Consider the following 25,327-nt stretch of genomic DNA (forward strand, 5'->3'; position numbering starts at 1 on the left):
ATCAGCCTCCCAGGCACAAAGACCAACTGTTCCTCGGCAATTATATCCGGTAACACCACTTTCAGTCTGTTAGCCATAATTTTTTTTGAGTGGTGATAATCAAGAACAAATCGTGAAAAATATAATGGGTCGAAGCCCACAGGTAGACCAGAGCAACGGCCCAAGGCCCCAAGCCTCATAGCCCGATGGGCATTTCCGTCCGTCCGAACAAAACCCTCGCCCGGGTGGCACCTTTATATAAGCTGTCCTAGGGTTTACGTGCCCTTCTCCTCCACACACCACCCTCCCCCATCCGCCGCCGCCACCACCTCCCAGGTAAACTGCGCCGCCTCTTCCCTCTCCGGCTCTCCCTCCTTTCGCCTCGCCGCTCCCCCGTTCCGGCGCCGGCAGACATTTTCTTGTCGCCATGCTGGGGCCGCCGCCGTCTCGCTGCGTTGTGCCGCCGCGGATCTGATGGATTTCTGGTTTGCTTTCCGCAGGGGAAGGAAGGAAGGAAGATGTCGCACCGTAAGTTCGAGCACCCGAGGCACGGATCCCTCGGCTTCCTCCCCAGGAAGCGCTGCTCCCGCCACCGCGGAAAGGGTACGTCTGTCTGCTTGCCCATCGCCTCACCATGCTACTAGTCGATGCTACGCTTTGTATGCTCGCTTGGTCGTACAGTCTGGCATGCCTGCTTGGTAGGTCGGTTATGTTGTGGTATGCGATGAAACATTGCGCTGCTCTTTTGGGTAAACTTGATGAAATTATTAGTGCCCACTGTCGTGCGTAGTAGTAGGCTATCATCTAGAAGTTTGTGCAATAATCTGCTTTGCTTAGATCGTGCCATGAGCCTGTGACATAGCTGCTTAGTAGTATGTTTCAGTTTGTTGCTGCGTGTAAGCCCGGATACCTTTGATGTGCATGAGTACCCAGTTATCCGGTCTTGTTGAGATTTCTCATGTATGTCAAGATACACGATAGATACTGCGTCAGTTATCTTAGATTTAGCTCAGCTCTTTGCTTGCTTGTTAATGTTATGCTGCTTCCAACGACTGCTAATCTGACAAACCCGATGCTGTATTTGCAGTGAAGGCCTTCCCCAGGGATGACACCAGCAAACAATGCCACCTCACCGCCTTCCTTGGTTACAAGGCTGGGATGACTCACATCGTGCGTGAGGTCGAGAAGCCTGGTTCAAGTATGTCTACCAATGTTTCTCATGCTTTACTTACTTGAAGTTGAATCATCTCAGCAGTCTCTGCGCTAAGCTGTGCAGTCTCTGTTTGAACTTCTAAAATTGCTGTTCCATTTTTAATAGCGTTCTCTTTGATGTTCTTCAGAGCTGCACAAGAAGGAGACCTGTGAGGCTGTCACCATTGTTGAGACGCCGCCGATTGTCATTGTTGGACTTGTTGCCTACGTCAAGACTCCTCGTGGCCTTCGTACTCTCAACACCGTCTGGGCTCAGCATCTCAGTGAGGATGTTAGGAGGAGGTTCTACAAGAACTGGTGCAAGAGCAAGAAGAAGGCTTTCACCAAGTATGCTCTCAAGTACGATAGCGATGCAGGCAAGAAAGAAATTCAGCTGCAGCTTGAGAAGATGAAGAAGTATGGTACCGTTATCCGTGTGATCGCCCATACCCAGGTCAGAATTGTTATGATTGTTGTTTGTCTTATGCCACTCTATCCTGCCTGTTAACTCACATCCAGAAATGTTGCTCACCTTCCTCTTGTTGTGATTCAGATTAGGAAGATGAAGGGCTTGAAGCAGAAGAAGGCTCACCTCATGGAGATCCAGATCAATGGTGGCACCATCGCTGACAAGGTGGACTATGGCTACAACTTCTTCGAGAAGGAAGTCCCCATTGATGCTGTCTTCCAGAAGGATGAGATGATTGACATCATTGGTGTCACCAAGGGTAAGGGATACGAGGGTGTCGTGACACGTTGGGGTGTCACCCGCCTTCCCCGCAAGACCCACAGAGGTCTCCGCAAGGTTGCCTGTATCGGTGCCTGGCATCCTGCTAGGGTTTCCTACACTGTTGCCCGTGCTGGTCAGAATGGTTACCACCACCGGACTGAGATGAACAAGAAGGTCTACAAGATTGGCAAGGTTGGACAGGAAACTCATGATGCCTCTACCGAGTTTGACAGGTTTGTTTTTGTTCTGTCAGCTCTTGCATTTTGGTGAAATCTTAGTTATGGTTCTTGCTGTATTGTTCAGTATTATGTGTTAATGATTGTGTTTCATTGCTTGTTCTTACAGGACTGAGAAGGACATCACCCCCATGGGTGGCTTCCCCCACTACGGTGTGGTGAAGGCTGACTACCTCATGATCAAGGGTTGCTGTGTTGGGCCCAAGAAGCGTGTCGTCACCCTCCGCCAGTCCCTCCTGAAGCAGACCTCGCGGCTGGCCCTGGAGGAGATCAAGCTCAAGTTCGTCGACACCTCTTCCAAGTTCGGGCATGGGCGCTTCCAGACCACCGACGAGAAGCAGAAGTTCTACGGCAAGCTCAAGGCTTGAGCTGCTGGGCTTTCTCAGCTATATCTTTTTGTCAAAACGAACATCTGATACTTGTCCCTTCCCCTGCCTAAGGTTTTGTAGCTGATGTTTTAAGGATCTGTCCGTCTATGAATTGGTGTCATGTGCTATTGTTGTGTCTATGATTTACCGTTGGAACCTGAGTAACCTGGTGTGTTGGCCAAATAGATTCTTGTGTTCGAACCATTTTAATAGATCTTCCTTAAGCCCATGTTGGCGTTTGAGAGGCTATAGTCTTTATAGCTCGATTTAGTAAAGTCTGTCTTATTCCTGATACTCTGAAGGGAATAAAATAGCACAACTACGTAAGATTTTTATTCGAAGTGCCACCCTCAAGGTCTTGGTGGCACCACCAAAAGAGGCGCAATCAGATAAGAGCATCATGCCAATATTAGCACGAATCGTACGGAAATGTAACTTGGTATTCAAACAACTATTCAGAGTTCCTAGAGCTCCTTGTACGGCTTGTTGGAAAACCCGTTCCTAGAGCTCCTTGTACGGCTTGTTGGAAAACCCGTTGTACGGCTTGTTGGAAAACCCGTTGTCGGACCTGATTCATTGCCCTTTGTTTTTCAAAATAAAGGGTTTCATTTTTAGACTTTTCTAATTGTTCCAAACTAATAGAAGTAGCATTAATCAAATTTGCTTTTTCTCATTCTATATCAGAGTATCCATTCATTCGATACTCATCCGCCTCTAGTTCGACTTTCTGTAATCGAACAGGCGCGCTATATCGGCCGTGCTGCAAAAAAACGGCCGGTCACGGAATCAGGCACGGTAAACGGCGTGGTGCTGTAAAATTTTTAGAGCGCGCGGCGTTTTGCACAAACCGGAGTGGCATATCTGACGCGTCGGCTACAGCGCGCGGTATCGTTCGTCCAAGCGCTAAAAAACCCCTGCGCTGAAACTTCCTCTTCCGCGTCACCGCCCGAGCGCCCAATCCGCCGTCTTCGCGCGGCGCCGGTGAAATCCCGACGATGGACGACCCCTCCGGCAACCCACCAACCCCTCCCTACTCCGTCCCACCCTCCGCGGCCGCCGCCACTTCCGCCGCGCCGCCACCAAACCCTAGCGGCGGCGCCGATGGCGGCAATGCAACGGCTGCTGCGCGCGCGCTCTTCGTCCCGCCGCGCGGGGTGCTGCACGAAGGCGCAACCGCCGCGCACATGGCAGCCACGCAGGGCGCCGGCAACGCGTGGCCCGCGCCGAGGAGGGGGAAGGCGCCGTCGACCAAACGTCCGCACATCGGTGCCGCCGAGAAGGGGGAATGCTACTATTCCTCCTTCAACCCAAGAAGATGAGGAAGAAGAAGAAGGTGTTGACTTGGAGAATGCGGAAGTGTGATATGCAATTGTGATATGCAAATTGTGTGTTCCACTTTGTCGATTTGAACCATATGTCGTGTGTCATTGTTGAACTATGTCATTTTGTGTGTCGTTCTTGAACTATGTGATGTATGTTGCACTTTGTGTCCATTTAAATTATGGTACATCATTTGTTTCATGAATTATGTGTGATTATTTGATATTTGTGAATGCAAAATAGTCTAGAAAACTGTTTTCCGCGCCCGCGCGCGCTGTATTTTGCCGCGCCCGGCGGAGGACCATTTTTTCCGCCCGCGCACGCGCTGTATTTTAGCGCCTCCGGCGGGGGAAAAACTGGCCCAGCGCGCACTAGCTGTTTACCGCGCGCAGAATCTGAGTTTTAGCGCGCCGCGATATAGTGCCTGTTGGAGATGCTCTAAAAGAAACTGTAGTGGGAATCGGCTTATCTAGGGGAGGAAGAGGAACGGCGTGATGTCAGATAGAATTAGAAGAATGAAAGAACGCGAGGGTTCAGCACCTTAGTAATATGAATTTGGGCTTCAGAAGAGAGACTGAAGCAAATATGACAAATAAAGGAACCTTGACGTTACACAGACTAAAGGAATTCTTTGAAGTATATTTGATATTTGTTGATCTTAATGCAGTGAAAATGAAATCCAATGGGAAACAAAACTCAAACTCTAATACCAATTCTCCTGGAAGAACAAGTAAACTTAATACTATCAAAACTGTATATTTTTATCAAAGGTTCAAAACTGAAGCAAATATGACAAATAATTGTTTACAGAAAAATCTAACCACCGGGTCACTCTGCTAGTTATATACAGAAGAGTATCGTAAGAGTGCAGAGTTCCAACAAAAAACGAGAAGGGGCAAAAAGAATGCGAAGCTAGAAACTCTGCAAGGATAAAAGCAAAACAGGCACAAACTGAGCTAAGTAGGCTAAATTGATGGGATTTTGAAGTTATCAAGATAGATTTTAAAAATAATTATGTACTATATGTGCCCAAAATAAATACTCCAAATTTAAGTTGTTCCAAGAAAACACGTAATTAATCTAAACATTGCATGCTTGCAGTTCCATTACAATGTCTAAGAGTGTATGGACGCCTAAAAGAAATGCAGTTTATGGCTCGAGTCCAAATTACAGTCATGCTGGAATACACAACAGCACCTAACAGCTTTCAAGTTAAGCTGGATGGAACTTTCGGGAAAAAAGTTGGCTACAACACACAAACTAATTGTAGATAAGAATGGAAACCGATTCTTAATCTTGCCCCATAGAAACAGAGCCTTCAAACTTGCTGTGCAACCGTCGAGTTTGTTATCGAAGCACTTCCAGGATGTCTTGGGAGGGGCCGCTGCTCATCTCTTCCCCCTTGTCTCAGATATTTCGCAATGCTGCTCGCTACACCTATTGCAATCACAAGGTATACTACAACAGCAATCACTAGCCCATAGACATACACCGAAGTCCTGAATTTCCGGCAGCTTCCCGCGGCGAAAGCTGTCATGAGAGCTAGCAGATCTAGTATCATGATCAAGTGCAGTACCTGAAGCGGAACATCCTTCTTCCTGACAGATTTATTCAATAGGCACATGATCACGACAATAGATGACATGAAAGAGATACCATTGAAGATGAAGAATGTTCGGTAGCGCCAGGGATGGATATCGTGAAGGACTGGATTGCCTGCGATGTGGTTAGCATCATCAGACCAGAAACCACCAGGCGGGTTCAGACCAGCTTGGTATGTGACGGAGGCTGCTAAAACTGCAATGAGCATCAGATATTTGTGCCTCTTTCTCTCTCTTTTCCCATGATGATCTGAACTTCCTTGCGGCTCAGAAACAGCTACTTGCCTGACCTCTTTGAGACGAAGAAGCCGCTTCAGCTGCTCTTCCACGAATGTGCTCAGTGGCCCTCCTACTGTTTCTTGTGTCGAAGAGAGTATAAGGACTTGAATCACAAGAGAGATCAGAACTGCAATGGCGATGATGATGAGATAAATAGATTCTTTTGCTTTCCTGCAGCTTCCTGCGGCATAGGCAATCAAGAGACCAACCAAGCCCACAACCAGACATACTCGCAGTGCATATGAGTTGATGCCATGCTCACAGGATGCCTTGTTCACAAGTAGTATTGTGATAACTACAGATGACACAAGTGTGAATGAATTTGAGTAATAGAACACATTGTACCGTTTTGAATGATTCTGCTGAAGGATTGGATTGCCTGGAGTTCCACTGGCATGCTTGTCATCAGACCATACACTTCCTGGGGGGTTCATACCAGCTTGGTATGTAACAGTTGCAGCTACAACAGCAAGCATCAACAGTAGGTTACGCCTCCGCTCCCAGTCCTTCCCGCTAACATCCCCAGCCTGATGCCCTTTGGGCCATAAATGCTTGCACGAGAAGTGCCTCAGCATAGCCGCCAATCTTTTCCCCTCTTTAGGGATTACACGTGCTATCATAACATGGATAACAACATAAGCAAGTACTAGGCCCGGCAACAAAAATGAAATGTAGATGGAATTGTTTGTCTTCCTGGAGCTCCCCATAGCATAAGCTCCCGTTAGGGCAAGAAGGTCCACTATCATTGCAATCTGAAGAGCAAATCGTTTTGTAGCCTTGTCGCTCACCCTCTTGTTGAGGAGCATAATAATCATGACAAGGGATGCAACAAAGGCAACTGCATTCAGATAGAAGAATGCAATATAGCGCGGATGGTGAGTGTCCTCGAGGATTGGATCACCGGCCAAATGATTATTCTCTGTTGTTGACCAGAAGCCACCTGGCGGATTCAGACCCGATTGATAAGTCAGAGATACTGCAAGAATGGCAAGGAGAAGTAGATATGTGCGCGATTTCTTCAGATGCTCTGAAGTTGCACTGCCATTAGCATCTTCATGGCTGGTAACTTCACTGGGATCTTCTTCATTCTTGCCATTCTCCAGAGTTACAGCAGTTTTATTAGTTTCGACAATCTCAAGCTCACTGGTTTCCGTGGGCACATCAGAATGTACTATCTGTACCGTGACACCGTTGGTGGCTCCATTGCAGTGATTATCTGTCATTAATTCATCAGAGAAGTCATCCACTAGCTCAGCTACATTCTTCAGTTCATCAGTTGATGAAGATTGTACTTTCGTATTTGCAACTTGCTTGTTGGGCATATTGTCGACAGTATTTACTGTAGTCTCTGAGATATCAGTTGGTGAAGACTGTTCCTTATTATTTTCAACTTGCTTGTTGTCTGCAGATTGATTATCAACTCTAGACATACTGCCCACAGTATTTGTAGCTTGCTGGCATCTGATTGATGGATGTCCTGTGTCAGACACTGCATCCTTTGCAGCTGATTGGTAGTCTGTAAACTGATCTTGATTGTACACAATATTTTTTGTATTTTCTGATCGCAGGCCATTCACCAATAGTTGCTCTGATCTTGGTACAGTCTCCTCAGCAATTATGATTTGCTGTTTGTCTGCATGCTGATGCTCCCCATGGGATTCATCCCCTTTGATCTCTGGAACCCGGAGTTCTGTTTCAGAAGCATTGTCTTCTTGTGGCATATCTGCTGCGAGCTCTGCAGTACGCTGATGAATTGCATGCGAATTATCTTTCTCTGAATTTCCTGGTATGTTTTGATCTGACTCTAGTGAAAAGATCCGACCAAATGTATCAATGCACTTAAGATTTTTGATCTTTTTCAGCCAGTCTGCTACAGGTTTGCAAACAAATGCCCCGGCTAAAAGTGCAAAGCAGATCCATACAATGAAACCAATAACCCCAACATAGAGAGATGTTCCTTTACTCCTACAGCACCCTGCAGCATAGGCCCCAATCAGACCGAATAGGTCAGCTACCACACACACAGTCACTGCTTTGGACCTTATTCCATGGCTGCTCAATTCTGGGCTCAGAAGCAGAATGATTGTGACCAAAGATGCCACAAAAGAAGTCGCATTGCAGCTAACAAAAAAATTATACCGGTGAAGGTAGTTACTGCGGAGAACTGACGTAGCTGGACGATGCTCATACTGATTTTCAGCCCAAAAGCCTCCAGGTGGATTCAATCCTGCTTGGTATGTGATGGTACCAGCAAAAGTTGCAAGCATCAAAATGAACTTACGAGCCTCCTCAACATCTTTCTCCAGATGGCTGCTTGCTTGCCTATCGGGGACGCTTGCACCCCGTCTGGATAGAATTCCATCCACCACTGTATGTAACTTTTCCTTCAATTTTTTTCTAAAAGCCCCGCAGCTCCTTCTGGATACTAGGGTATGAATCACAACATACACAAGAACAGCAAAGACTAGAACCCAGATGAAAGTGGATGACTTCGGTGCCCTGCAGCTTCCAGCAGCGAAGGCCCCCAGCAGGCTAATTAAGTCCAGCATCATGGTCAACCGTATTGAATAGATCCACATCTTCCGCCTCGACACACTCTTACTTAGAAGCAAGATGACTAAGACAAGAGACGCAGCAAAGGCTGTTGCGTTGCAGTAAAAGAACAGCTCATACCGTAGAGAGTAGCCAACATGCAGGACTGGGTCACCAGCATCATGCCCATCCTTGTTTAGTGTCCACATTCCCCCTGGTGGTGTTAATCCAGCATTGTATGTCACACCAACTGCTAGGACTCCAAGAAGTACTAAATACTTCCGTAGTCTCCACAGGAGCTCAAAATCAACATCAGTGTCAGGTTCAGGGCTACCGGCTAACAGATATCTGCTGGACAATCCATTGATGGAATCTTGACTGGTGCTGCAAGTACCCAAATCATTCCCTGGTCCCTGGGCAACCACGGCGGACAGTTCAATGGTGAACTCAGGCTGCCTACCGTTTTCCATGTGGTTGCTCTCTGACCAAGATCACGGGTCTCAGGCTCTCAGTTGCTCTCTATGCTTGCATGGGCAGCATTGGGTAAGAGTTCCTTGGAAGAGAGAAGATACCTGAAGAAAGATTCAAAGACAATTCAAGGATGGTTCTGAAGAAGAATAGGCAAAGAAGGCAGCTGGGAAGAAGGACTTGGTGAAGTCATGTCCCGAACGAAAACAACAAAAAGAGAGCACGGCTTTTTTAAAATCCTGCATGACCCCACAATGATAACCACAATATGGAGTATTATTATTTTTCAAACAGTACGCAGCATATGAATTATTAGATCATGTAGAAAGAAGGTGTGAGTTAGTGTTGTACGAAGTGGGCCCCAGTCAACGATGGCAGTCCACACTGGGGCTTGTGTTTAAAAAAAGGGAAAGCAAATTGCAAGCTTAATAATAACGGCTTAAAGGTAAGTCCAATTGTTTACGCCGAGTACGAATTCCCTGTGCATTTTTTGCTTGGCTAGACATTACAATAAACATATTTTTAATATACGATAATAGAGCTCCAATTTATCACAATTTCTACTGTTATGGTTGGAGATAAGCTGTGCTTCTCATATATATCAACAAGTCAATAAATGCTGCGTACATGATTGGACTTAACTGACATGATATGGACGGACCCACCAAAATAAGTGGTAAAGACATTTCCCTCTGTCTCTCTGAATGCCTATACCCGATTGCTACCAGAAAGCGCACACATATGAACAAATATTTAGTGGCCAAGACACTAAGAGATTCTGCAAAGTAAACTAGTAGAATCGACCAGACATGGATGGAGAGGTGGTATACTAGACTACTGGCAATGGCGCATCCAGGCCTAACAACCAAGCACATGAAGAGAAAGTGGAAGATCATACCTGGCATGGGAAAAACCTGCAGTGCTTAGATGGTCATTCCCCCTAGCTGAGGTTGCAGGCTCGAGCTTGTGTCCAGACAGAGCGATGGCCGAAATAAGCAGATAATCCCCTCCCTGTTCTCTGGATCGTGAAATCAACTGCAGTGGATGGAGAAGTTGTAAGTGAAATCAACTGCAATGACTACTGGCACTGGAATCAACGTATGCATCCAGGTCCGTCTAACAGACGAACACAGGAAGAGAATCATAGTGGTACCTGGCATGGGAAAAACCTGCAGTGCTTAGATGGTCATTCCCCCTAGCTGAGGTTGCAAGCTCGAGCTTGTGTCCAGACAGAAAGATGACCGAAATAAGCAGATAATCCCCTCCCTGTTCTCTGGATCGTGAAATCAACTGCAGTGGATGGAGAAGTGGTAAGTGAAATCAACTGCAATGACGACTGGCACTGGAATCAACGTATGCATCCAGGTCCGTCTGACAGACGAACACAGGAAGAGAATCATAGTGTTACCTGGCATGGGAAGGCATCAGTGACAATGCTCGCGTAATCGCACCAGGAATGGCCGAGGTTGAGCCTGTTTGCAGAGCTTCCAGACGAATGTGCTGCTGAGACCAGTGAGGAGGAAGAGGAGGAGGAGGAGGAGCACAATTGTGAGCTTCCAACATAGTAGGTGAGCTCTTGTCCCGGCGTCAGCAACGGTGTGAACTGTCTGAAAGAGGGGAAGACGACCGGCCAAGTCATCAAGTCAATGGACAATGGGCAAGCAGAGCATAACTAGTGTAGTACTACCAAGTGTACCAGGCTAAGCAACTGCTGATAGCCTTTTGAGTTGGATGATGGACCTGGTCATACGTTGACACAGTCGCAATCCAGGTTTTTGTTAAGGACCATCTGGGATCTGAGCTTGACCTAATAAGATAACCCAAGGAACAGTGGAACTTAGGAGTGCAGAAATGGTATCATCACACATGGTGCTACAGCTCGAACATACACACACGCACCCGGTTGCTGCATCGAGCGAGCTGGAGCTGGAGCTGCGGCACACAGCTCCGGCGCCCGCCCAGGCATTGGTTCGAACACCTGACGGGGACGGCTGAGCCAGGCAGGCATTTCGTCGGGCGCCGGCAGGTATGACCTGCTTCGTCCCGGTCGACCCTCCCTGTGCTGGCGACCCCTGCCGGAGCAACGCGCACAGATGGAGTCCGCCTGGGGGTCCCGTCGGCGTGGAGAGGTCGACAGGGGCGTACGCGTACCCTTCACAGTGACCCAGTCCATGGACGACCTTTTTGTTGGTGCGCCGCCCGGACCCTGGCGGGTGAGTACTACCAGAATCCGTCTTCTGCTAAACCAGTTCTAGTAGAGCCCGAAAAAACGCAAACTGAAAACGTCGAGTTTAATTCACCGAAAATGCGAGTTGTGACGAAATTCGCAGTGGCGCAAAATAGAACCCGTAAAATGGAACTGAAAAAAGAAATTAGAATTGGCGCGGGTTATTTGAGGCGATGATCATAGTTTATAGATGACATAGATGCTCCGATTGAGGATCGATATTTACATAGTTCTTGCAATTGACATAAATACTGGTACACCGGCAACCTTAACCTAGCTAATAAGCAAAATGCGGCCTATTTCGAGCTATGGCGCGCGGCGGTGCCGGTGCTGGTGGAGATGGTCGGCGGCGTGGAAGTCTTCACGCGTCGTCCTTGCCAAACTCGACTATTTCGAGCTTGACCTTGCGGACGCGGGCCTCCCGGCGGGCCGCCTCGTATTCCCTCACCTGGCGGACGGTGTCGGCCTACTCCCAACGAAGCGCGCCCTCGCCTCCGCCTCGCTGATGGCACATGTCTGCGCCATGACAGCCTCCTCCTCGTCGTTGCCGTGGACGTAGTCCCCGGCGGAGAATGTAGGCGACCGCGCGGGGACGAGGTCGTCCTCCTCGCCGCTCGCCGCCACGGGCAGCCGCGGTGCGCGGCTCGACTGCCCGGAGGAGGAGCCCTCGCCCTGGTTGGCGAAGCGCGCGAGCTTCCCTGGGGGCGTGAGCCCCCAGTTCGTCCAGCGGCGAGCGCTCCTCTTGCGCGCGCCCTCGCTTCTCTTCCACTTCCGCCGCTCCGCCTCGGTTGGGAAGATGGGCGGACACGGCTAGGGATGGCACCCGCAGGGTATGGGTGCGGGTAGAGCCATCCCATACCCGTACCCGTCACCTTCAATCTTACCCATCACCCGTACCCATACCCGTGAACGGGTACAAGTTTTTCCCATACCCGTCACCCGGCAGGGTAAATGGATACCCGCGGGTAAAAATACCCGCGCTTATAACATATCAAATTGATCAAAAAATATGATATGAGGTGAAGCGATCCTAAATAGGGGACTAATCCTCACTAACCTACTAGTAATTGTGAGACCAAAAAGCGTGACGTTCAACATAGCTATGTAAAGGCATGATTAGGGGGGAAATTAAGTACTTTAGAATATTACAGTGTTCTACTTATCAAATTTAGATGGGTATACGGGTACATGGGTATGGGTTCTACGATCCCATACCCGTACCCGTCCTACTCGATGGGTATGATATTTTCCCATTTACAAACCCATGGGTAATATTTTGTCCCATACCCGTACTCCTATTGGGTTTTTACCCGACGGGTACACGGGTCATGGGTACCCATTGCCATCCCTAGACACGGCGGCGAATCGCCTCCGCCCAATCCCGCGGCACGGCCGTCTGAACCTCCACGGGAGACCATCGCGCGGCGGCGGGCGGAGGATCGGTGGCTGGCTGCGCGTGGATTACTCGTCAGAGTGGGCGACTGGCGGCGGCGGAGGGAGAGGAGACGGCGGAGGGGAGTAGAGTTTGCGAACCGAACTCCCCTCCGCGAACCCTTTAATAGGGGCCGTGCGGGGATTTTCTCGGGCCCCTGAACTTCGTATTCAGGCCGGCCCATGTATTCGGTCTCTGATCTACGCGCGTTTCAGCCCGAACCCGTAAATTCGCCGAAAAAATTCAGTTCCGACGAGATTTACGGGCTCGGTTAAAGATGCTCTTAGATCCGTACATGTAGAGCCGTACCTGATTATTCTGGTAGCAAACGATCTAATTTTATCCATTGGCTCGGATATATTTACATCTGTTTTCTGTTTAACATCTTACATTCTAGGAACGAAAGTTGTAACAAAAAATTCGCAGGTTCGATCAAGCGTACAAATATGTTATGTTACTGATCTTCTATCTAACAACGAAGAGGGATCCATCCCACTTTACTTAACTTTTTTTGAATTTTAGGAGCAAGGGTGTAGTCATTTGATCTACGAGTGGTAAGAAAGACGACCTTTAGAGCAAGTTTAATAGTATATCCAGCTGCTGGTTATAAGTCATGTGCCATGTCATTTGTAGCTAACATAGAGCCAATATGTATAATAGTGAGCTATAATCATGTACTACTATATCAATGGATGGTCCACATTTCACTCTCACAAAGTGCCTAGGAGCACGTGATAGAGCTGACTCTTGCATGAGAGCCCACTCCTCTTCTCTCTCCTCCTCTCTCTCCTCCAACTAAGCATGAATATATTATTTTAATCCTTATAGCCAGCTGACTAGGACTTATTATACTTGCTCTTATGGACAGGGTTGGCTGGCGATGAGCCAATGGTGCCCGCTTGGCCTAACTGTTACGCCCTGATCCGACCTAAACCAACTAAACGTTCAGATCACATGTTGTTAGCATCGATCTTCCGATGAGAAACACTGTTGATTTGAGGGAAAAATGATCTTGATGAATTTACTAGATCATGTTGGTCCATATTGATCACTAAATCAACCTCCTAGGAGGTTCGAAAGCACGGTCAATTTGACGAAGGATCTTTATCCTTTCAAGCAATCTAGAACAATCAAGAACTAAAATGGCAATTTGGATATATCGCAAATAAAAATGAAAGCTTTAGTGAAAGTTGAGGTTCCGATGTGCACTAGTAGGAAAAGCCTCATCAGTGGCGCACCAAAAATGGATTCTGTGGCGCATGGGAGGTGCGCCACAGAAAAATCGCCACAAAAATAAGGTTTCTGTGGCGCACCTGCCCATGCGCCACGTAATTAAGGTTTCGTGGCGCACGTGTTCTTAGGTGCGCCACGGAAAAGCGTGCGTCACAGAATTGGTTTTCGGTGCGCCACGAATTTGCTTGTATTATACACGATTTTGTGCTGCCTCGCTATACACATGCAGTTTATAGACAGCAATATACAGTATATACAGGTTATATACAACAACATTCAGATATAATATAAATACCATGTACATTGCACAGATATAACATAGACATCATCATCACATTACTTAGAGCCCGATCGAGATACATATATAGTGGCAAGTGTCAAATGTTTTGCGTACAACTCTTAATTCATACAAAATTCACAATTTCGAGATACAAAGTAGTCTTCATCCGGTTCCTCCTTTGCTCCCTCATCTCTACCCACCAGGCTCGCTTGCATCGGGGTCCTTCATCCGAGTTCCTACTATGATGAAAATGGAAGAAAGTGAGACCAACAAGTCCGATGCACAAGAGAAATGGAATAAATGCCTCATACATTGTTGGTCAACACAAATATTAACATTCAGGGACGGTGTAAGTGAGACCAAGTCCAATGCACAAGAGATTGATATTTGTGCTATCTTACCGAGCTCACTTACGCCGCCCCGAGTGTACGGTGACCAAACATTTTAATCATCGGCATTTTGAAAATCTCAAAGCAAATGGAATGACAAAATGGAATAAGTGCCTCATACATTGTTGGTCAACAACCATAGTTGCAGTATACACCGCAGTATACTTTGCAGAAGGACCCCCTTTCCCCGGCCGCCGTTCCGTGAACGTGTGCTTGACGAAACAACGACGCCGATCTGCCTCTCCGGCGCAGAACCACGACAGTCCCTCGCCGTCCAGTGAACGAGTCCTTGATGCAAAGACCGTGCCGGCCTGCCCAGCATTATGCCGGGCCGTGTTGCCGCGCCGGGCCGTGTGTCCGCGCCCTCTGCATCGCCTGCTTGCCGGTGAACCAATAGACGATCGTTGGAATAAGGAAACCGATGACGGCCGGTCGCAAGATTAAATTGCGATCGGCCGTCATCGGCTTCCTTATTCCAACGATTAGTCTATTCGTTCACCGGCAAAAAGGCGAAGAGTGCAGGGCGCCCGAGACACGGCCCGAAGCACGGCAACGAGGGTCGGCATGATGCTAGGGAGGCCGACACCGTCTTTGCATTAAGGACTCGTTCACGTACTGGACGGCGAGAGAAGAAAAGTGGTGATGCGCCAGAGAGGCAGGTCGGCGTTGTTGTCTCGTCAAAGACTCGTTCACTGAACGGCGGCCGGGGAAAGGGGGCCCGTCTACAAAGTATATTGCGGCGTATAGGTGACCAAACATTCTAATCATCGGCACTAAAATGGAAGAAAGAGCCAAGTGGTATCTCAACTAGATATCATATGCCTCATACTTTGTTGGTCGAAAGAAATATTAACATTCCGGGATGGGGTCGGTGAGGCCGGGTAGAATGCACAAGAAATTGATATTTGTGCCATCGCACCGAGCTCACCGGCCCCACCCCGTAGTGTACAAGTGACCAAACAATTTAATCATCGGCACTAAAATGGAAGAAAGGCCAATGCAATTAAGAAGTAGCTAGTATGAACTAAATGGAATGCCTCATACTTTGTCGGTCAAAACAAATATTAACATTCGGGGATGGAGTAAGCGAGCCCGGGTAGGATGCACAAGAGATTGATATTTGTGCCATCACACCAGGCTCGCTTGCTCCACCCCTGAGTGTACAAGTGACCAAACATTCTAATCATCGGCCAATGCAATTAAGAAGTGCCAACTCAAATAATAGACAACTGAATAGTATGAACTAAATGGAATGCCTCATACATTGTTGGTCGAAACAAATATTAACATCCAGGGATGGAGTAAGTGAGGCCAGGTAGGATGCACAAGATATTGATATTTGTGCCATCACACCAGGCTCACTTGCTCCACCCCCGAGTGTACGAGTGATCGACCAACCATCTAATCATCGGCAAGTACAAAAACACCAACAAACCAAGCAACCATGGTGACATAAGTCAAGATGCCCAAACACACATAGCATGCATGGAGCAGATGCTCCAAAGGGATTATTCATCACTTGGTATATAGACCAAGTGATGCTGGCAAAAGAGAGGCCAATCAAGAACCGAGAAATCCAGTAAGTGATAGATATGCCTAAACAAGCAACAACACATAGCATATCCCAGCTAACCGGATGAGACAAGTCTTGGTAGCCAACTGAATCACCTAGCACCACCTAGCCTTTTAAAACCATCGAAACAGTCCTTTTTCTTCAAAGGATACCACGATGACATTCATTTACATGATCCCCTACTCGTGGATATCTCTATTTTCATCAAAGCCAACAAGAAAAGGATACCACGAGTGGCATTCATTTACATGATTCCCTAATGTGAATATCTCTATTTTAGTATACCATCATAAGCATTCCATTTAAATCACACATTTTAGTATCTCGTTCTTATCCAAGTTTTTGCCTCAGCCTTTGCATCATTGGCTGAGCCAAGACATCAAGCATCCGGCCAGGGAGCATTCTTTCTTTTTAGGGAACTATATGAACTATATGCACATGATCCAAGTAAGCATCCCCACTAATCGAGCATTATAAGCATAGTAGCATACCATAAGATCACAAGAATCCATCAAGTAAATCTTCACAAGGATACCACAGTAGCATAGTAGCATACCATAAGCTCACAAGGATCCATCATTTTCTTCACAAGGATACCACAGTAGCATACCATAGTAGCATTTCATGCATTTAAATGAACCAGTAACATCAAAACCAACCAAATGTCCAACTAGCAAGCAATACCAAGTGAGCAATCCAGGCTCCAAATGGAACCTTTGGAGCAGATATATATAGAGCCAATATAGCATGTCATCGCTAGTAGCTGGTGTTCATATAGCATGTCCATTTAGTACCAAGCATAGCACCAATTTAGTACCAAGCATAGCACCAATTAATCAAGCAATATAGCAAGCATCAGTAACAAGCATAGCACCAATTAATCAAGCAATATAGCAGCATCGGTAACAAGCATAGCACCAATTAATCAACTATAGCTCCATCAGTAACAAGCATAGCACCAATTAATCAAGCAATAGCAGCATGACCTGCACATGACACTTCACTAAAGCCAAAGCTTCAAGTAAAGCACTTAATCAAGGCTTTCATGCAAGTGCTTGACGAGCAACAACCGCAAGCAATGGGATCATAATTCAATCCATGTGCACATACCAGATAAATGGCATCAATGGGATCATAATTCAATCCATGTAATTAGCCAAGTTATACAGAATAAGAAAAGGGGAGCACAACAGCATTTCATCGAGCACAACAACAGCACAAAATCACAGCAGCATTTCATCGAGCACTTTGTGCTCGCGCGGGAGAGGAAGAGGGAAGGGAGGGGAGGGAGCTCACCGACGACACGACGACAGTTGTGGAGGAGCTCACCGACGACGACGGCAGGGGTGGAGGTCGCGGCGGCTCCTCCACCTTGACGCCGCGCCGGCCCCTCCTCCTCCACGCCGCAGCGGCTTGTGCTGCTGGTGGCGTGGATGGGTGGAGCGTGGCGGCATGCGGCCCTCGCGGAGGAAGGCGGCGGCGGCGGCGGCGGCGCGCCGCCATGGAAGGCGGCGGCGCGGGGAGAGGGAGAGGGGGAGAGAGTGGTATACGGGCGAGGGAGGGGTACGGCCATGATATAGGACACGTTATTTCCGTGGCGCACCGAGGCCGGTGCGCCACGTAACACGCTATTTCGCGTGGCGCACCTAGGTCAGTGCGCCACAGAATACGTTATTTATGTGGCGCACCAAGTGCAGTGCGCCGTAGAAAAAGTGAAACCAATGATTGGGCGTGACTGGGTATGGGCCCCACAAAGTTTTTGTGGCGCAGTGTTCCTTGGTGCGCCACAAAATTAAGCTATTTCTTGTGGCGCACTCTGTGGCGCATTTTTAATGGTGCGTCACAGAACTAAGCTTCGCCTATAAGGATTTTCCTACTAGTGATGTGTCTTCATCTTGTCATTGGACACAATCCTTAGGAACACGGAGTTGTTCTGATGGTCTAACTTTTTTAAAAGTTTTGTTTTCTCCCATGGCCTTTTGACTAAACAAATCCCAAGTCTAAATAACTGCGGGATATTTAAGGATGAATTGAGGCGATTTCAGCCAGCCATGTTGGGAGCGGCCAAATCCAACAGTAGGTCGGTTCCCTCCACAGACCACAGGATACATACTAAAAAAACTAACTAATTATTATGGTATGAAATTAAATGGGCCTAATCCAAATATAGAGGTGTCATAGCACCTATAAATGATGAATGACGAAATTCTTAAGTTTAATGTTGAATAGTTCGACCATGTCTTCATGCCCCATCACGGTAGATCCGAAGTCCCAAAATCTTCACTTGTAGCACCATGTGGGTCCTTGAACGATTGCTGCCATATCCATGAGTTATCATGCTAAAATGCTTCCCCTATTGTTCATGCTCGGTCTTCAATACTAAATATATGGCAAACACTTGTGAATTAGTCAACGTCATATTCACATGAATATTAGAAATAATTCCTAAAAACGAAAATACCTAATATTTGAGTTGTCGAGTGAGCTCTAGTAAAGCTCTTTGTATTTGTGGTACTTGAGCATGCGTAGCTGGGCAATGGGTGTATCCATTGCAAGGATGTACTCATCATCCCCTTCTCGAGTTGAAATCGTCATCGACCCAATCTGATCATCTTCTCCAAAATAAAGCTTGAAATATTCAGTGGTAAACGTGAGAGTAACACCAAGTCATTCCGGTGTTATCGGAATAATTTCAGAGGAACACCAAAATTGATGTGACACTAAATGTGAGAGAGAAACATCATTGGAAGTGTTTCGGTATTTTCGGACTTTTCCAGTGTGATTGAAATTGTTTCACGAATTTCATGGAATTGCTGTAGACCTTAATTTAAAGTGCTAGAGGAGTGTTGGAAGCTCATTTTATTTTGTATTTTCTCTTCCTCGCAAAGGTGACCCCGGCCCTCCCCCTAGGTGACACGCAGCCCCTCCCACCTGTCCTTCAACCCCAACTGCCAGCGACACGCAACCCCCTCGTTATCCTGGATCCGACACGCCGTCCTCCCACGCGTCCATCCAGGCCACACACCCGCGCCAACGAACGGTCAGAAATTACCCACGCCATCCATCCGCACTCCCCCCACGCACTCCACCGGAGGTTCCCTAGTTCCCCTTCTCCCCGCGAGAACCACTCCGCCCCTTCGCTCTGCCCTCCTCCGTGCACGCCCGGGTTCCGGCGAGCGAGAGCGTCCGCAAGGTGCGATCGTCCTTCTCCTTCCTCCTCTTCCTCTTCCCCGCCCCCTCCCTCGGCTCGACTTCGGTTCCCGCGGCGGCTAGTAGCGCGATTCGAGCCCTCGTCGCCGTCGAGGAGCGCGCGTAGTCTGGTAGGGGCGTTACCGGCGGGCCCTTGCGGCATGAAATCCCTGCCGCGGCCGTCATTCCGGCGGTTTAGTAGGCTCGGCGCCTCGGAACTGCTCCCCTGGATCAGGACGCCGCGTGTCGCCCGCGATCCCCATTTGCTCGTTCGGCCATTTACCTCCCTCAACTTTGCTGTGCCGCTTCTCGTTTTTCTAAACGAAGAGCCATTTCTTATCTTACAGCACGGCGACTCTCAGATTGCTAAAACACGTACTACTATACTCGATATATTTACCAGCTCTTCTGCAAGTCTCATCATCTCTGTAACTCTATTCATGCCTATCTTTATTTCTGCACACTTTATGCTGTTGCTGGGATACTGACATCATGCCACAGGCTGTGTTGATTCCTAGGCATGGACAGGTACCAGAGGGTGGAGAAGCCTCGGAACGAGGCGCCAATTAGCGACAACGAGATCAGGATCACGGCGCTCGGGAGGATGAGGAACTACATCGGCTACGGGATGTCGCTGCTCGAGGTGATCCCCTCTCTATGCCTCATTGTTGGTGTCTGATAGGCAGGAGAAATCTGGAATCCTCTGTATGACATGCTTGAGAACTGCCGGGAAATGCTTGCAGTCTGAAAATCTAGATAGTGGTAATTTCACGGGCACTGACGGATGCCTGCGCATGCATATGATGTTATTGCTTGCTCATTTTAGTGTCTCTTTACCACTGTAATAAAATATCATGCTCCCTCAGTCCCAACTTAGTTGTCTCAGATTTTAGATTCTGCACCTGTTTGCCTCCCAACTTTATGATCAAACTCAGTTTGATTATTATTTTACTTGGCTTAACGGGCGCCAAAACTTCCTTAATCTCTCACTGCACCGACTAGGCTTGCTCATTCTATTCACAAGCCAAATGTGCAGCTCAATAAGAGTCACCTTTCAGTATTTCACATTTGGAACTTTTGTTAATGACTTATGATGCCATACTACATGGTTGTTGCCATTGCAATACCTTACATGAATGCATGGGTTTTCCTGGTTCTTATTTCATAGTGCTTCTCTGTCCCTTAAATTCTGTTCGATCCTAACAGCAGAACTCTGTGAAGCCTATCAGTCTCTGTTTATTTCAGTTACTTACCATTCGATTATGAGGCTTGAACTATGTGAAGCCTGTCAGCTTGATAAAATGATCTGAACCTGTGTGCAGTTCACATAATTGTAGAGAAGATACCATTGCGATTTCTATCTATTGTCTCTTCACCTCGTTATCTGGTCTTTTTTTTCTTCTGAAAATTTGTTCGTGGTCAGTGGTCAACAATGCTATTCCACCTTTCACAATCTCCAGACAGTATTTTTTAATCTTGATTTCATTTTCGTTTAGTGCATAACAGAGCTATAAACTTCTTCCTGTTCTTACTATATATTATTCCCATGTGATTTTTTTTTTCAGGAAAATGGGCACGATGAGATTACTATCAAAGCCATGGGTCGAGCCATAAGTAAGACAGTCATGGTTGCTGAATTGATCAAGGTAAATAGTACAGTAGTAACTCACTATGCACTATGATATCTGCTGTTAAAGTGGTTGCTTGTTTTCCTAATTGACACATGACTGTTCATCAGAGAAGGATAGCGGGTCTCCATCAGAACACATCTACTGAATCTGTTGATATCACCGACACATGGGAGCCTTTGGAAGAAGGCCTTCTCCCGTACGGGTGTACATATATTCCTTTCTTCAGAAAAAGAAGAAATACTCATGGTCACACTAATGCACTTCTACCACAGGTTAGAGACAACTCGTCATATATCAATGATTACCCTAACATTGTCCAAGAAAGCGCTGGATACATCATCTACAGGGTAAGTCAAATGTCCTCTTCCTCATTGGTACAACCAGATAATGGGTTCAGTTCATATTCAGCTGCTTTGATATTGAAGACTGGCTCTAAATTTGTCTTGTTATTTTTGGTCATGTCCTTAGGTACCAGCCACCCATACCAGCTGAAGAGGTCAGACCTGCTTTTGACTATGAACATGAAGGTGTTACTCTAAATTGATCCTCTCCACTGTTTCTCTATACATGTATCCCAGTTTGGTCATAACTTTATTCTTGGCAATTTAGGATCCTTTCCCACTGGTCGTGGGAGAGGTCGTGGTGGACGTGGTGGTGGCAGAAGAGGCAGGGGGGGCAGAGGTTTTTTGTTTCTTTCTCATGTCTTCTTGAGCACATAACTTTCAGGCTGCAGCCCATAGGGCCGTTGAACATCAGCACCTTATATGATTTTTGCATTCTGTACTACTGGTTTACCCTATCTTGCTCTGTTATAGGGAGTTTTCCTTTGCATGTTGTACTCGTCTCATGTGTCTGTTTTTTAAAAACTGGTGTTCCTGCATTCTCAGTGAGGAGCGCTTCAGTTGGCTCCATTTTGGATTTCAGCTTTGTGTTCCCAAGTGATAAAGCTTGGCCATAGTTCATTGCCCATTTTCTTGTGCAGCTATGAGCAATGGGCCTCCTCCTTATGATTGGGGTGAAGAGTGGGAGGAGGATGGATATGAGTACACCAGTAGAGGCAGAGGGAGAGGTTGGCCAAGAGGACGAGGCAGAGGGCGTGGCTACTACGGAGGTGGTCGGCGTGGTGGCTATGGCTATGATTATGGTTATGGTGGCAGGGGCGGGTACTATGAAGAGCAGGGTGAATACTTCGATGGCGAACCCGATGAGTATTACCCCCCTCCAGGCCGCGGTAAGCTCAGTCTGATCTATCATGTTCCTGTGGTTTTTGCATGCCCCTACCTAACGAGACTCCCGTTCTCTCTGGCTTCACGGACAGGGCGTGGTAGGGGAAGAAGAATGGAGCAGAGTGAATACTTTGATGGTGGACCAGATGAGTATCACCCCCTTCCAAGCCGTGGTGAGCTCAGTTTGACATATCATCCTTCTTTGGGTTTTTTGCATGCCCTGTCCTGTGTCCTCTGATGGTTCTTATTCTCCATGGCTTCGCAGGGCGTGGCAGGGGAAGAAGGGTCGAGCAGAACGATTACTTTGATGGCGAACCCGATGAGTATTTCCCTCCAGGCCGCGGTAAACTCCGCCCGACACACCATGTTTCTGTGCCTTTTGCACACTATGACCTGTCACCATTCACACTCAGTTGCCTCGCAGGTCGTGGCAGGGGAAGAAGGGGAGGACCATGGCGCGCCCGAGGCCGTGGGCGTGGTCCGATGCTAGATTAAGGCGGGGCTTGCCAAGTGCAAACCCTGAAGCACCGCTGCGCTTAATTATCTGATACTAGTGTTTAGTCCCTGTTGCTCTGTATGTGGGGCTCTCTGACGTGAATCGTTTTGCCCTTTACATACTGCCTCTGATGCCGCATGACTTGCTGGGCAGATTTTGTGTGGCGTACTCGTGGTTTGTTTAGTTAGGCAGGCTTGTCAGCGAAGTACTTGAACACCCAGCAATCAGGCTGTGAAATATAGGCTTCCATCGTCCTGTTTATATATCTCCTGTTTCATCTATGTGTCTGCGTGCCAAACAGGTCTGTTTGTTTATCTCCTTGTTCTTTTGCTTGGTGGTAATTGCATTTGTTGGTACCTCCGCCATTGCCTCAAATGCTCTCCAGTGGATGTTCTATAATGTTTTACTTCGGGGAGTCTTTTCTGTAGTTGTCCTGTTACATATGTCCTTCCGGACGTTTCGAGTAGGTTTTAGGGGTGTGTAACTGTATTGTGTTCTTTGTTGTCATATGGAATGCACATGGAATCCTTAAAAAAAAAAAGCTGCCACTGCCTAGTCCAGTTGCTGCAATGGCTGCCATATGCCCAGATTTCGCTTGCTGGAGCTAGACATTAGACGGGACGGCAAATTAAGTCTGAGTTTGGTATTGCTGCTCATTCTGTTAACTGTCTTTGCATGTTTTACTATCTGTTCAGTTTAGCTGCTCTCCTTTGAAGCTAAACACATATTCGGCTTTCGTAGAAAACATACAAAATATAATATTGGCATCATATAAGGTTCTCCATAAGTACAAAATATAATATTGGCATCATATAAGGTTCTCCATAAATATGATACTTTCTCTGGAGTGTTCGTATTTTAAAGTTCCAAAAGAAGTTCGAAACCAAATGGAGGTAACCAATGATGAATGTTAAAATCTCAATTCAAACTGATTTGTAGTCTAGGCTACGTAAAATTGACAAAATCTAAATTTTATAGTATTCTCTGTAAAATTTGTCAGAATCTATTATTTTTGTGTAGCCTAAAATATAAAGTAGTTTGTATTAAGATTTTACATCATTGTACTATATATCATTGGCTATCTCTAAAATTATATTTTAGACTCTATAAAACTTTGAATAAGTCTTTGTAAATAAAGGGCTACCTGAGCTCGGTCTCTGTTTGAAGTTTTTTTTTTTTGATAAAGGGAATATATTAATATCAAGAAGATACCAATTACACCCAACCTCTGCAACAACGCACCATCCTAATGGCACTACAAATGCACACAGCTAAAAAAAAAGAAAACTAAAAAATAAAAGTCATCTCGGGCCTAACAACAGCAATACATCCACCGCCAAGACAACACCTGAATTACAGACTGTCCAAAAAACGACAGCTCCAAGAAGGGAACAGTGCTCAGACACCATCGTCGCCCGATCAAAGATCTTAGGTTTTCACCGTGAAGATAGTTCCCGCTCTCAAAACAATGCCTCCACCAAGGCCATTGCCAGGCACAACCAGTTAAGGCCAGACCTTGGGTTTTCACCCTGAAAGGTAGGACTCTGCACTTCACCTATGTTGTTGCCCCCACTTTCATACCGCTGCTGTGAAGCCCGGAACACCAAGCAAGTCTCTCAACAACGCGGAGATTTGAACCTCCCTTAGCTAGTCCTCCCCTCCGGCCTTCATGAAATTCTCTTCTTCCGACTTTCATCATGGATCCATAGTCACTTGATGTCAACACAGAAAAAGAGCTTCGCGCCGCTCCCTCCAGAACCAATCGGTCGGAATAAAAGCATGAGTGCGCACGACCGAATACCTCCGATCCAGCAAACTCCAGGCAAATCACTGTTACATTCGCCGGCGGAGCCTTCCGGAACTCAACCCACCGGCCAAGTCACGAGTCCAGGCCTCCGGTAGGTCCTCCTCTTCATGCAAGAGAGGCCCTAGGACTGCCGCCTTTATACAGGCCGGACCCCCACGCCGGCGACCATCCCGGGCTGGTCAATCCAACCCTCCACCGGCGACACCATCACCGGCTTCCATGCCCCTCCATCTCGCTGCCGCGCGGTGATAGATCAAAAGATCCACCACCACCAACCGCGGGGCGACCCTCTCCGGCGTAGAAGAGAGCCACCTCCTCCGTCAAACCCAAGGCTGCTGCCCCGGGCGCCCTCGTGACGTGGAAGAATCCCGAGATCGCCTCCACGCACCGACGAGAGGAGGGGGGGGGGGGGGAGGGCATGGTGCAGACCGAGCGCCTGGCCGCCGCCCACCACCAGCCCCTGCCGGTGTGCTGCGGGTGGAAGCCTACGGGAGGAGAGGGGGGACCGCAATGCAAGAGCTACCGCCGCCCATCACCATCCGCGCCGGCCGCCGCCGCGTGCGTCAAGGAGGGGAGAGCCCGTCCGCCGTCCCCCACGTCGGCGAGGAAAGGCCCCCGCCGCCACGCCCTGAGGGTCTTTGCCCCGGCGGCGCTACCGGCAACGGCAGCGGTTAGGGTTGGGGAGGGGTTCGGGAGAGGAGGAGGGGGCCTGGACGTGTCAGTGATTTCCTTTATCTTTGAAAGGCAAAAAGATATCTTAAATTTATGTAAATCTGAATAGTGCCTACGGATGTCTAATAAATCTAAGACGTCCTTTTATGGGCTAGAGGGAGTATGATTTGTTTTAAAACTTCTCCTTAGGGCATCTCCAGCGGCGACCGTTTGCGTCCGCGCGGACCGGAAATGCCTCTGGCACCACCTTCAGCGGGGCGACGCAAAGTGACCGGGCTGTCCGCGGAGACGCAAGCCTAGGTTTGCGTCTCCGCAGACGCTCCGCGGTCGCGCCAAACGCCCGCTCGCTTCCCCACGGGCCCTCATGGCAGCGACCCAGGTTCGATCGGCCTCGAATTCACAACGGGCGCTGGTTTGGCAACCGCGGCGATCAACCGCCGCAATGGAGCGCCGAACTTCCGCGGAAGA

The 25,327-nt window shown here is 47.8% G+C and overlaps 3 protein-coding genes across 4 annotated transcripts; 2 read left to right on the top strand and 1 right to left on the bottom strand.

Moving 5' to 3' along the window:
- Nucleotides 1-479: 479 nt before the first annotated feature.
- LOC124703362 (60S ribosomal protein L3-like) lies at nt 480-2,632 on the top strand. Its single transcript, XM_047235576.1, has 5 exons — nt 480-582; nt 1,067-1,177; nt 1,320-1,624; nt 1,724-2,133; nt 2,246-2,632. Exons 1-5 carry the CDS (start codon nt 498-500, stop codon nt 2,502-2,504), a joined length of 1,170 nt encoding a protein of 389 aa, XP_047091532.1. The 5' UTR covers nt 480-497; the 3' UTR covers nt 2,505-2,632.
- A 2,289-nt stretch (nt 2,633-4,921) lies between these two features.
- Nucleotides 4,922-9,984, bottom strand: LOC124703364. Its single transcript, XM_047235578.1, has 3 exons — nt 9,858-9,984; nt 9,603-9,739; nt 4,922-8,808 (listed from the first exon to the last, which is right to left on the bottom strand). Exon 3 carries the CDS (start codon nt 8,704-8,706, stop codon nt 5,143-5,145), a length of 3,564 nt encoding a protein of 1,187 aa, XP_047091534.1. The 5' UTR covers nt 8,707-8,808; nt 9,603-9,739; nt 9,858-9,984; the 3' UTR covers nt 4,922-5,142.
- Nucleotides 9,985-19,533: 9,549 nt separating this feature from the next.
- Nucleotides 19,534-22,661, top strand: LOC124699389 (heterogeneous nuclear ribonucleoproteins A1 homolog). Of its 2 annotated transcripts, XM_047231702.1 has the most exons (10): nt 19,534-19,670; nt 20,593-20,673; nt 20,766-20,854; nt 20,931-21,005; nt 21,127-21,185; nt 21,268-21,339; nt 21,641-21,889; nt 21,977-22,057; nt 22,150-22,227; nt 22,309-22,661. In XM_047231702.1, the coding sequence occupies exons 1-10, from the start codon at nt 19,548-19,550 to the stop codon at nt 22,377-22,379; spliced, it is 978 nt and encodes a 325-aa protein (XP_047087658.1). In that variant the 5' UTR covers nt 19,534-19,547; the 3' UTR covers nt 22,380-22,661. The 2 variants fall into 2 exon arrangements, with proteins under 2 accessions (XP_047087658.1, XP_047087657.1); XM_047231701.1 differs by having other exon boundaries at nt 22,150-22,661.
- The last annotated feature ends 2,666 nt before the right edge of the window (nt 22,662-25,327 follow it).

The sequence above is a fragment of the Lolium rigidum genome, chromosome 3 (genome assembly GCF_022539505.1).
Source record: "Lolium rigidum isolate FL_2022 chromosome 3, APGP_CSIRO_Lrig_0.1, whole genome shotgun sequence".
NCBI classification, from domain to species: domain Eukaryota; kingdom Viridiplantae; phylum Streptophyta; class Magnoliopsida; order Poales; family Poaceae; genus Lolium; species Lolium rigidum.

What these genes read in the sequence shown, in the direction of transcription:
- LOC124703362 (XM_047235576.1), top strand. Translation starts at nt 498, where the DNA reads ATGTCGCACCGTAAGTTCGAGCACCCGAGGCACGGATCCCTCGGCTTC. An exon ending in CTCCCGCCACCGCGGAAAGG is followed by an intron (nt 583 to 1,066) that starts GTACGTCTGTCT and finishes CTGTATTTGCAG; the next exon opens with TGAAGGCCTTCCCCAGGGAT. An exon ending in GCCTCTACCGAGTTTGACAG is followed by an intron (nt 2,134 to 2,245) that starts GTTTGTTTTTGT and finishes TTGTTCTTACAG; the next exon opens with GACTGAGAAGGACATCACCC.
- LOC124703364 (XM_047235578.1), bottom strand. Translation starts at nt 8,706, where the DNA reads ATGGAAAACGGTAGGCAGCCTGAGTTCACCATTGAACTGTCCGCCGTG.
- LOC124699389 (XM_047231701.1), top strand. Translation starts at nt 19,548, where the DNA reads ATGGACAGGTACCAGAGGGTGGAGAAGCCTCGGAACGAGGCGCCAATT. An exon ending in TTGGAAGAAGGCCTTCTCCC is followed by an intron (nt 20,855 to 20,930) that starts GTACGGGTGTAC and finishes CTTCTACCACAG; the next exon opens with GTTAGAGACAACTCGTCATA. An exon ending in TTTTGACTATGAACATGAAG is followed by an intron (nt 21,186 to 21,267) that starts GTGTTACTCTAA and finishes TTGGCAATTTAG; the next exon opens with GATCCTTTCCCACTGGTCGT.